Source organism: Panulirus ornatus, chromosome 19, assembly GCF_036320965.1.
Source record: "Panulirus ornatus isolate Po-2019 chromosome 19, ASM3632096v1, whole genome shotgun sequence".
Classification (NCBI taxonomy): Eukaryota; Metazoa; Arthropoda; class Malacostraca; order Decapoda; family Palinuridae; genus Panulirus; species Panulirus ornatus.
This window is the reverse complement of record NC_092242.1, coordinates 56181200-56193871: the sequence shown is the minus strand read 5'-3', so window position 1 is coordinate 56193871 and position 12672 is coordinate 56181200. Positions and strand designations below refer to the sequence as shown.

The following is a 12672-nucleotide window of genomic DNA, read 5'->3' as shown; positions in this document are numbered from 1 at the left end:
AGAAAACCAAATTGGGTAAAACTGCATGACCAGTGAATCAGTGTGATGACCAACAACAAAAATGAAGTCTGGTTTTCAAAGAAGAGATGTGCAAAACTCACCTCTCCCTATATGGCTCAACAGGGACTTCAGAATGACAAGTTGCAAAGATTTCTGATTTAAGTATATCGCACTGTTCAGATGCCCATCCTTTCCTGTGTGGATGTAGACCACAGGTGTCCTACAAAAAATACATTAATATTATCAATATGATGATGGTGATAATTAGTAAAAAAAGAATAAAAGTCCTTAATTACTAAAACAATACAATAAAATCATTAAGAATCCCAAGTTTTATCTTGGACCACATAAGAGTTATCAATTGTCCATCAATCTTCCATTGTTACTAAAATCAATGCATATGTAGGAAGAAATCCTAGCATTTTTGCCAAAAGGGATGTAACTAAATACAGAACAACTCTCATGGTTTTTATACCCAAGAATTTGCTAAAAATAAATCATGCATCACATAAAGGCACCTCCTGAAAAAGGATGCAAGTCAGCTGCCCATAATCAAAGAAACATCTGCTCTCATGTCAAGTGTCATAGAAGGCGACTAAAGGATGGGACTAGGGGGCTGGAAACCCTCTCCTTCTTGTATTTCAATTTCTAAAAGAGGAAAGAGAAGGAGTCAAGCGGGGAGTGGTCATTCCTCCTCGAAGGCTCAGACTGGGGTGTCTGAATGTGTGTGGATGTAACCAAGATGAGAAAAAAGGAGAGATAGGTATAATGTTTGAGGAAAGAAACTTGGATATTCTGGCTCTGAGTGAAATGAAGCTTAAGGGAAAGGGGAAGAATGGTTTGGAAATGTCTTGTGAGTAAAGTCAGGGGATGGTGAGATGACAAGAGCTAAGAAAAGAGTAGCACTACTCCTGAAGCAGGAGTTGTGGGAGAATGTAATAGTGTGTAAGGATGAAACTGAAAGTGGATGTCAAGAGTTGGGTGATTAATGGTGTTTACGCACTTGGTCATTAGGTGTTTTGAGAGCAGCTGAGAGTGTGTCAGAAGTTTTGGTACTCGAGACCAAGTATTAATGATGGGTGATTCCTATGTAAAGGTGAGTAATGTGGCAATTGAGGGTAAAATTGGTGTGCATGGGGTATTTAGTGTTGTGAATGGAAATGGTGAAGAGCTTGTGGAGTTGTGTGCTGAAAAAAGACTGGTGATTGGGAATACCTGGCTTAAAAGAAAAATACACAAGTATACATATGTGAGAAGGAGAGATGGTCAAAGGGCATTATTAGATTACGTATCAACAAACAGGCATGTAAAAGAGAGACTTTTGGATGTATATGTGCTAAGAAGGGCAGCTAGTGGGATGTTTGATCATCATCTTGCAAAGGCAAAGGTGATGATTCATAAAGATTTTCAAAAAAAAGAGGAGAGAATGTTGGTGAAAAGCAGTAGTGAGAGTACGTGAGCTTGAAAAGGAGACTTGTGAAAAAATACCAGGAGAGATTGAGTGCAGAATGGCAAAAGGTGAAAGCAAATGAAGTTAGGGGAGTGGATGAGGAATGGCAGGTATTTAGGGAAGCAGTGATGGCTTGTGCAACAACAACTGTGGTGGGAAAGGTGGAGGTGGGCAGGTTAAAAGGGTAGTGAGTGGTGGGATGAAGTAAAGTTGCTAGTGAAAGAAAAAAGAGGCATTTGGATAGTATTTACAAGGAAGGAGAGCAAATGACTGGGAGATGTGTAAGAGAATCAGCAGGAAGTCAAAAGGACGGTAAAGGGGCATTTGGATGGTATCTACAAGGAAGGAGAGCAAATGACTGGGAGATGTATAAGAGAAGCAGTAGGAGGTCAAGAGGGCTGAAAATGAGGGCGAATAAGAGATGGAGTCAGAGAGTATCATCAAGCATTGGGGAGAATAAAGAAGTGTTTTGGAAGGAGGTAAATAACATACAAAAGACAAGAGAACAAACTGGAGCATCAGTGAATGGGGCAAGGGGTGGAACTGATAAGAGGTAGTCGTTGAGTGAGGAGGAGATGGAGTGAGTATTTTGAAAGATTGTTGGATATTTTTGGGGATAAAGAGGCAATGCAAATGTAGGGTGTTTTGGTTTGGGTGGTGTGCAAAGTTAGAAAGTCAGGAGATTGGTTTGGTGAAGTGAAAAAAGGTGGTGAAAGCCTTGTGGAAGATGAAATCTGGCAAGGCAGCAGGAGTGAGTGGATGGTACCACAGTTGAATTTATCAAGAAAAAGGGTGACTGTCTTTTTGATTGGTTGTTAAGGATATTCAAAGGAAAAGGGATAAAGGTGAGTGTTCAAACTACAGAGGCATAGGTTTGTTGAGTACATCTGAAAAATTGTATGGGAGGGTATTGATTGACAGGGTAAAGGCATGTACAGAGCATGAGACTGGGGAGAAGCAGTGTGGTTTCAGAAGTTGTAGAGGATGTGTGGATCAGGTGTTTGCTTTGAAGAATGTGTGTGAGAAATGCTTAGAAAAACAGATGGATCTGTATGTGGCATTTATGGATCTAGAGAAGGCATATGACAGGGTTGATAGAGATACTTTGTGGAAGGCCTTAAGAGTATATGGTGCAGAAGGTAAGCTGCTAGAAGGAGTGAGAAGTTTTGATCAAGGGTGTAAGGCTTATGTACCATTAGGAAGAGAGGAGAGTGATTGGTTCGCAGCTCACGTCTATAGCAACAGTAAATGATGTCACCAAGGTCGTTTAATTTGTTTATGGATGACATGGTTAAAAGAGGTAAATGCAAGATTTTTTTGGAAAGAGGTGAGTATGCAATCTGTTGAGGATGAGACAGCCTTGGAAGTGAGTCAGTTGCTGTTTGCCGATGATACAGCACTGGTGGCTGATTCAATTGAGAAACTGCAAAAGTTGGTGAATGAGTTTGGAAAAGTGTGTGAAAGGAGAAAGCAGTAGTTGTGAATAAGAGCAAGACTATTAGGTTCAGCAGGGTTGAGGGACAACTTAATTGGGATGTAAGTCTGAATGGAGAAAAATTGGAGAAAGTGAAATGCTTTAGATATCTGGAGGCAGAAGTGAGTCACAGGGTGGGGGAAGGGGCAAAGGTTCTGGAAATGATGAAGAATGTGTGGAAAGAGAGACTTGTTCTCAGAGAGCAAAAATGAGTATATTTGAAGGAATAGTAGTTCTAACAAAAAAGTATGGTTGCGAGGCACGGGCTACAGATAGGGTTGTGTGGAGGAGGGTGGAAGTGTTGGAAATGAAATGTTTGAGGACATTAAGTGATGTGATGTGGTTTGATCTAGTAAGTAATGAAAGGGTATAAGATACATTTCGTAACATAAAGAATGTGGTTGAGAGAGCAGAAGAGAGTGTGTTAAAATGTTTTGGACATATGGAGAGAATGAGTGGGGAAAGGTTGACAATGAGGATATATGTCAGAAGTGGAGGGAACACGAAGTGGGAGACCAAATTGGAGGTGGAAGGATGAAATGAAAAAGATTTTGAGCAATCGAGACCTGAGCATGCAGGGGGGTGAAAGGCATTCACGGAACAGAGTTAACTGGAATGATGTGGTATACTGGGGTTGACATGCTGTTAATGGACTGAGCCAGGGCATGTGAAATGTATGAGATAAACCATGGAAAGATCTGTGGGGCCTGGATGTGGATAGGGACCTGTGGTTTTGGTGCATTACGTATGACAGCTACAGAATGAATGTGAGCAGATGTGGCCTTTCTTTGTATGTTTCCTGGCGCTACCTTGCTGACGCAGGGGTTGGTGATGGTGTTTCCTATGGGGCGTGAAATGGATGAAGGCAAGCAAGCATGGATATGTACATGTGGATATATGTGTATGCATGTGTATGTATGTACATGTACATGTATATATGTGTGTATATGAGTGGATGGATCGATTTTTGTCTGTTTCCTGGTGGTAATTCGCTAACACAAGAAACGGTGATCAATCATACTAAAAGAGAATACATATTTTTTTTTTCATTTAAATGCCAAGATGATTTCCAACAGACAATAAAGACAAAACGCTCTAATAACTCTAAAGTGATGCATTTGGCAGAGTATCATTTCTCCTTCATTGTTTACATATCAATCTAATCCCATCCTGCTTCAACCCTGTTAGGCTGGCCAGCCAAACATCTCATTTTAACTCATTGTTGAACTGTGCTAAAGAATTATAATCTATCTTAAGATTATGAGCTTGTCTTGAGTCTTTAAGGCTAGAAAATAATTTGCAAGTGAAATTTAACAATAAAGGGTTATGCATTATTCCTTAAAGAGTCTAACGTACTTTTCCCCATAACAGAAATTGCAATTCTTTTACATATATACATTATATATGCATATCTTATGGGATTGAAGTATGTTTCCTCCTTGGACATCTTTGGCTCTTTGGTACTATGCTCAATGTGAAATGCATAATTTCTAAATTAACAGCAAGTCAGATCTTCAAATCAACTTGATCCCACCCTACTGTATGAATAAGGTTTATCCCCCACATTATCCACTAACACACTCAAAAAGCCATTATGTAATCCTTCATGAGGCGATATTACAGAAGGGGCTGAAGTGAAGAACCAGACTACATGATTTAGCAGGCCCCCTACATAAATGTCTGTGATAATCTAACATAAACATTATAATATGGTCTGAATAAATATTGCTTATGAAAGGAATCTTAGGCCTTGGGGATATCTGTCTTCCCTTCTCTTTCCATGACATGGGCATGCAATGGGTTGTTTATGGATGTTGTTGTTAGGGAGGTGAATGCAAGAGTTTTGGAGCGAGTGGCAAGTATGCAGTCAGTTGTGGATGAGAGGGTTTGGAAAGTGAGTCAGTTGTTCGCTGATGATACAGCGCTGGCTGGTGGCTGATTCGGCTGAAAAACTGCAGAAGCTGGTGACTGAGTCTGATAGTGTGTGAAAGAAGAAAGCTGAGAGTAAATATGAATAAGAGCAAGGTTATTTATTAGGTAAAATAGGGTTGAGGGACAAGTCAACTGGGAGGTAAGTTTGAATGGAAAACAAACTAGAGGAAGTGAAGTGTTTTATATATCTGGGAGAGGATTAGGCAGCGGATGGAACCATGAAAGCAGAAGTGAGTCACAGGGTAGGGGAGGGGGCGAAGGTTCTGGGAGCGTTGAAGAATGTGTGGAAGGCAAGAACATTATCTCGGAAAGCAAAAATGGGCATGTCTGAAGGAATAGTGGTTCCAACAATATTATATGGTCGCGAGGCATGGGCTATAGATAGAGTTTTGCAGAGCAGGGTGGATGTATTAGAAATGAGATGTTTGAGGACAACGTGTAGTGTGAGGTGGTTTGATCGAGTAAGTAATGAAAGGGTAAGAGAGATATGTGGTTATAAAAAGAGTGGGGTTGAGATAGCAGAAGACGGTGTATTGAAATGGTTTGGTCACATGGAGAGAATGAGTGAGGAAAGGCTGACAAAGAGGGTATATGTGTCAGAGGTGGAGGGAACGTGAAGTGGGAGACCAAATTGAAGGTGGAAGGATGGAGTGAAAAAGATTGTGAGCGATCGGGGCCTGAACATGCAGGAGTGTGAAAGGCGTGCAAGGAATGGAGTGAATTGGAACGATGTGGTATACCGGGATCGACATGCTGTCAATGGATTGAATCAGGGCGTGTGAAGCATCTGAGGTAAACCATGGAAAGTTTTGTGGGGCCTAGATGTGGAAAGGGAGCTGTTTTTTCGGTGCATTACACATGACAGATAAAGACTGAGTGTAAACGAATGTAGCCGTTGTTGTCTTTTCCTAGCGTTACCTCGCGCGCGTGCGAGGGGAAGGGGGTGCCATTTCATGTGGCGAGGTGGCGACAGGAATGGCTGAGGGCAGCAAGTATGAATATGTACATGTGTATATATGTATCTGTCTGTGTATGTATATGTATGTTTACACTGAAATGTATAGGTATGTATATGTGCGTGTGTGGGCATGTATGTATATACATGTGTATGTGGGTGGGTTGAGCCATTCTTTCGTCTGTTCCCTTGCGCTACCTCGCAAATGCGGGAGACACCGACAGTATGATAATAAATAAAAAAATATATATATACATTGGAAAGGATCACAATTTTGCGCGTGATCAAGTATATTCCTATGAGTCTACGGGGAAAATGAAACACGATAAGTTCCCAAGTGCACTTTCGTGTAATAATCACATCATCACGGGAGACACAAGAGAAATGTAAGTCAGCTGATGTACAACGAAGAGACGTAGCTAGGACGCAATTTGGTAAACAAGCGATTGTCTAAGACATACAACGAGCGTTCACAAACTATTTATGTGGACAAGAAGGGGAATTGTTTACAAATGTTATCAACATATATCCATTATTACTCATCTCAACATGACAGACTTAAATTATCATTTCAATCTATGTTCCTTGGGGCATTACGCATTTGTATGTGACCAAACCATTTCAATACACCCTCTTCTGCTCTCTCAACCACGCTCTTTTTATTACCACACATCTCTCTTACCCTTTCATTACTTACTCGATCAAACCACCTCACACCACATATTGTCCTCAAACATCTCATTTCCAACACATCCACCCTCCTCTGCACAACCCTATCTATAGACCACGCCTTGCAACCATATAACATTGTTGGAACCACTATTCCTTGAAATATACCCATTTTTGCTTTCCGAGATAACGTTCTCGCCTTCCTTACATTTCTCAACGCTTCCAGAACTTTCGCCCCCTCCTCCACCCTGTGACTCACTTCCGCTTCCATGGTTCCATCCGCTGCCAAATCCACTCCCAGATATCTAAGACACTTCACCTCCTCCAGTTTTTCTCCATTCAGACTTACCTCCCAACTAACTTGTCCCTCAACCCACTGTACCTAATACCCTTGCTCTTATTCACATTTACTCTCAGCTTTCTTCTTTCACACATTTTACCAAACTCAGTCACCAGCTTCTGCAGTTTCGCACCCGAATCAGCCACCTGCGCTGTATCATCAGCGAACAACAACCGACTCACTTCCCAAGCCCTCTCATCCACAACAGAGTGCATACTTGCCCCTCTCTCCTAACTCTTGCATTCATCTCCTTAACAACCCCATCCATAAACAAATTAAACAACCATGGCGACATCACGAACCCCAGCCGCAAACCGACATTCACTGAGAACCAATCACTTTCCTCTCTTCCTACTCGTACACATGTCTTACATCCTCGATAAAAACTTTTCACTGCTTCTAGCAACTTGCCTCACACACAATAAACTATAAATACCTTCTACAGAGCATCTCTATCAACTCTATCATATGCCTATCAAATGCTACATACAAATCAATTTGTCTTTCTAAGTATTTCTTACATACATTCTTCAAAGCAAACACCTGATCCACACATCCTCTACCACTTCTGAAACCACACTGCTCTTCCCCAGTCTAATGCTCTGTACATGCCTTCACTCTCTCAATCAATACCCTCCGATACAATTTCCCAGGAGTACGCAACAAACTTATACCTCTGTAATTTGAACACTCACATTTATCCCTTTGCCTTTGTACAATGGCATTGTGCACGCATTCCGCCAATCCTCAGGCACTTCACCATGAGCCATACATACATTGAATATCCTCACCAACCAGTCATCAACACAGTCACCCCCTTTTTTAATAAATTCCACTGTAATACCATCCAAACCCGCCGCCTTGCCGGCTTTCATCTTCCGCAAAGCTTTGACTACATCTTCTCTGTTTACCAAATCATTCTCCCTGACCCTCTCACTTCGCACACCACCTCGACCAAAACACACTATATCTGCCACTCTATCATCACATACATTCAACAAACCTTCAAAATACTCACTCCATCTCCTCACATCACCACTACTTGTTATCACCTCCCAATTAGCCCCTTCACCGACGTTCCCATTTGTTCTCTTGTCTCACGCACTTTGTTTACCTCCTTCCAAGACATCTTTTTATTCTCCCTAAAATTTAATGATACTCTCTCACCCCAACTCTCATTTGCCCCATTTTTCACCTCTTGCACCTTTCTCTTGACCTCCTGCCTCTTTCTTTTATACATCTCCCAGTCACTTCCATTATTTCCCTGCAAAAATCGTCCAAATGCCTCTCCCTTCTCTTTCACTATATATAATTTATCTATTTTGTTTTATCTATTATACTTTGTCGCTGTCTCCCGCGGTAGCACAAAGAAACAGACGAAAGAATGGCCCAACCCACCCATATACACATTTATACACATAAACGTCCACATAAGCACATATACATACCTGTACATTTCAACGTATAATACATATACATACACAGACATACACACACACACACACACACACACACACATATATATATATATATATATATATATATATATATATATATATATATATATATATATATATATATATATGTACATTATGCATAGTTGCTACCTTTATTCATTTCTGTTGCCACTTCGCCACACGTGTAATGACACCCTACTTCCCCCGCACGAGCGCGAGGTAGCGCTAGGAAAAGACAACAAAGGCCACATTCGTTCACACCCAGTCTCTAGCTGCCATATATTATGCACCGAAACCACAGCTCCCTTTCCACATCCAGGCCCCACACAACTTTCCATGGTTTACCCCAGACGCTTCACACATTCTGAATTTCTTCACGAGGAAGTAGATTAATTGCCCCTAAAATACATGCAATGTGATGGTGTCATAGCTAAGCACTATGACACAGTACGAGAAATATCTAAGACATGTTGGATGTCTCTGTCTTTCCAATCATACACAATTGGATTAGCAGTGCCTTTGGAGTTGCTCTCCTGGTCACCTGTAATACTAGTACATCATCCCTGCAATCAGGAATATCACCATCTGCCAACCCTCTGGTTCCATCTACAATGTCCACTTGAGATAGACATCAAGCTGGTCCAAACTTACTGCGGTTTAACTTAATGGAAACTTACACCATAGAACCTCTTAAACATCTAACTCAGTAATTTCATTGGAACAATGGCTGTTTTACATGCTGGATGGTTAATGTAATTCATATACTGCAAAATACAAAGCTTGTATAAACTTCATTTGTTTTCCACCAAAAAGATCAGGACTACCATTCCTCTGACTTGGTCTTAGTCTCCATTCTTTGTAAAAAAAAACAAAAAAACATCTTAATGAACTCATACACCTTGGTTGAAAGCTATGTTCCTACGCAAATGCAATTCAACCACTTCCTTTCGAGGAGTCATGTCACAATGCCATAATGCACTATCCCGAGATCACGCGACTTATGAATGTATACTAATTCTAAGTTTTGCATTTCTCCAGAATCAGCAGTTACTACTTACATTATATTCAGACGAAAGGAAGGTTTACATAAGAATTGATAACTGAGCAAATTGGAGGAATTTCTGCATGGGAAACCATGATGCAACATGAAAAACGACAAAGTATGTTACCTAGAATATTAAATCAGATGCAGAAGGAGAGGTAGTCTTTACTTGCCTGGATTAATGTACTCTCCGGACAATAATTCTGCAACCTCCACGAATCTCCAAATATCTTGACAGAAGCTTCACTAGACCCTCTTGATGGCGTCTGGAAGTCATCTTGCTCGTCTCCATTATAGTTCCCACATAAACCTTGGACCTATGGAAAAGAATAAACAATATCAAGATGAACTAGCTAGGCATAGCAGCGATCTACGTTTGTCTGTGATAGGAGCATTCAATGATCATTTCTTTAATCTTACAGTCTTCTAAACACAGATAGGCAGAGAGTTTGTAAGATTACAATTTCAAACTGGTTCTGAGCATCTGGTTAAACTATAAGTGACCATAATATATGTACAATTTTGCAAAGACAGTGTTCAGAATGATTCATTTATCAATCCATCATATAAATGACAGTATCATATCAGCATTTCATAAATTTCCTCAAACATTTACCCTATTTTTCATTCTCCCAGCTCATCAGTTAATTCTTATAATCACAAAATTATATATATATATATATATATATATATATATATATATATATATATATATATATATATATATATATATATATTCACACTTGTTGCCTTCATCCATTTCCGTCGCCACCCCGCCACACATGAAATGGCACCCCCTCCCCCCACGCGCGAGGTAGCGCTAGGAAAAGACAACAAAGGCCACATTCGTTCACGTTCATTCTCTAGCTGTCATGTGTAATGCACCGAAACCACCGCTCCCTTTCCACATCCAGGTCCCACAAAACTTTCCATGGCTTACCCCACACGCTTCACATGCCCTGGTTCAATCCACTGACAGCACGTCCACCCCGGTATAGCACATCGTTCCAATTCACTCCATTCCTTGCACGCCTCCCAACCTCCTGTATGCTCAGACCCTGATCGCTCAAAATCTTTTTCACTCCATCCTTCCACTTCCAATTTGGTCTTCCGCTTCTCCTCGTTCCCTCCACCTCTGACACATATATCCTCTGTCAATCTTTCCTCACTCATTCTCTCCATGTGTCCAAACCATTTCAACACACCTTTTTCTGCTCTCTCAACCACACTCTTTTTATTATCACACATCTCTCTTTCCCTTTCATTACTTACTCGATCAAATCAAATGGCAGACATGTAGAAAAAAAGAAAAATATAAGAGTGTATGTATTTTTTTTTTTCCTACGTTTGCCATTTACCGTATTAAATGGTAACAACAGGAGCAAACGCAAAAATGGCTTCGTTTGCTCAATCTACACTCGTTTATCTGTTATGTATAATATAATGTAACCAGAGCCCCCACAGACCTTTCCAGACCTTCCCCCGACCACTTCTTGAGCCATGGTTCAGTCTACTGACAATACATCATCCCCTGTATACCACAGTGCTCCAATTCGCTCTTTCCTTTGCACATTTCACACCCTGTAGGATGTTTAGGCTCCAAATCTTTAAGGCATCTTTCACTCCATCCTTCCACCTCTTCCTTGGTTTCCCCTTTTCCTTGTTATCCCCATTTCTGACATGTATTCCCTTTTAGTCATCCTCTCCATGAGTCTGAACCATTTCAGCACATCCTTTTCTGCTCTCTCATACATACTTATCTTCCTACCACACTCTTACCCTATCATTCCTCACGCAATAAACCATCTACACAATACATATCTTATTCATACATTTGATTTCCAGCATAGTCACCATCTTCTTTCCATTCTTGCCTAAGGCCCATGCCTAGCATCGAAACAGCACCGAGAGAACTACTGAACCATCAAATATGTCAATTATGGTCATGTATACCCTATCTTTCCCTGTCTGTAACATGAGTATTTATGAGCATTTTCATGTTTGAATTATGTACTTACAACTCTCATACCTGCTGACAGAAATATCCTGCATAGTCTTTCATCATTATCCTTACGATGAGGCTCTGTATCTCTGTATCACTGAATATGTGATCTGGACCATCATATCATTCTGGATTCATAAGCTATTATGTAGTGTCTGTAGGCAATTCTTACCGTAAATCCTCCTGTTATGTAAAGTCTATAAGAACTATAACTAGGTATTTATCATAAATCCTCCTTACCAGGCATTTCTTACCATAAATCCTCATATTATGTACTGTCTATGGTATTTATCATAAATACTCTTATCATGCACTATCTACGAGAACTATAACTAAGCATTTCTTACCATAAATCCTCATATTATGTACTGTCTATGGTATTTCTTATCATAAATACTCTTATCATGCACCATCTATGAGAACTATAACTAGGCATTTCTTACCATAAATCCTCCTATGTACTGTCTACAAGAACGATCATCCACCATATCAATTATGCTAGTCTGTCCCAACTTATTCCTGTTCCGCCTCCTCAGCTTTGATACTTAGCTGCTTTACACTCAGGCCATTCATATTTGCTCTGTACATACACAACCTCTGTATTCGGTATATCTGTTTGTATTATCAAGCTTGTTTTCCTTCTACAGCTTTCCCTAGCACTCCATCCATCTTGAACTCAATTCAGGTCTTGACCTTTGATCAGTTTTAATTACCTGGTTAATTCCCCCACACCACTCCCTTACTGCGGTTTTGGGCTACAATGTTATATTAGCTAATACATACCCCAATTCCCATATAATGTTCTCATCTATGAATTACCTCCAATAAGTTTTCTGCTCGAACAGAATCTCCATATGCGTCACATTGCAGGTATATTGCGATCAGGTCATCTTTGCCCTGAAGAATCCTTAATTCATCTAAAATCATCTTGTAGACGCAGCAAGCTCTCCTACTTTTAAATTCAGCATTAAGTTCAAGGACTACCCAACACTAAAACATGAAACATACTCTTCATTTCTACCGCTATACTCTCCCAAGATTGATAGACTTGCGAATATTTGTCAGTTTGATACATAGTGCTCGTGGATCTATAGAGATTAGAAAAGAAAGAAAAATCTTTCTATATCATTTTGAGCCTTTCCTTTGAATGTTTCAAAACTAGACATTGCTAATGACGAAAGCAACGCCTGGCCAAGAACATCTTTATTATGAAAGTTACAATCTTTTCCAAAACATATCTCAATCTGAAGGATATACAGGTCACGTTACCTGCTGGGATAAAATGCTATGCACCCAAGTCAAAACATGACCAAATCAACAGATTGAAGTTAGACTCTGTGAATAGTCAGAA

The 12672-nt window shown here is 40.2% G+C and overlaps 1 protein-coding gene across 2 annotated transcripts in view; it reads right to left on the bottom strand.

Moving 5' to 3' along the window:
- Window positions 1–12672, bottom strand: part of LOC139755522 (hemocytin-like) — a 420053-nt gene that overhangs the window by 360955 nt on the left and 46426 nt on the right. For both annotated transcript variants that reach the window (XM_071673909.1, XM_071673910.1), the window contains exons 27-28: window positions 9493–9636; window positions 102–220 (exon numbers count right to left, since the gene is read on the bottom strand). In XM_071673909.1, coding sequence (XP_071530010.1) covers window positions 102–220; window positions 9493–9636 — 263 coding nt within the window. The remainder of the gene's footprint in view (window positions 1–101; window positions 221–9492; window positions 9637–12672) is intronic.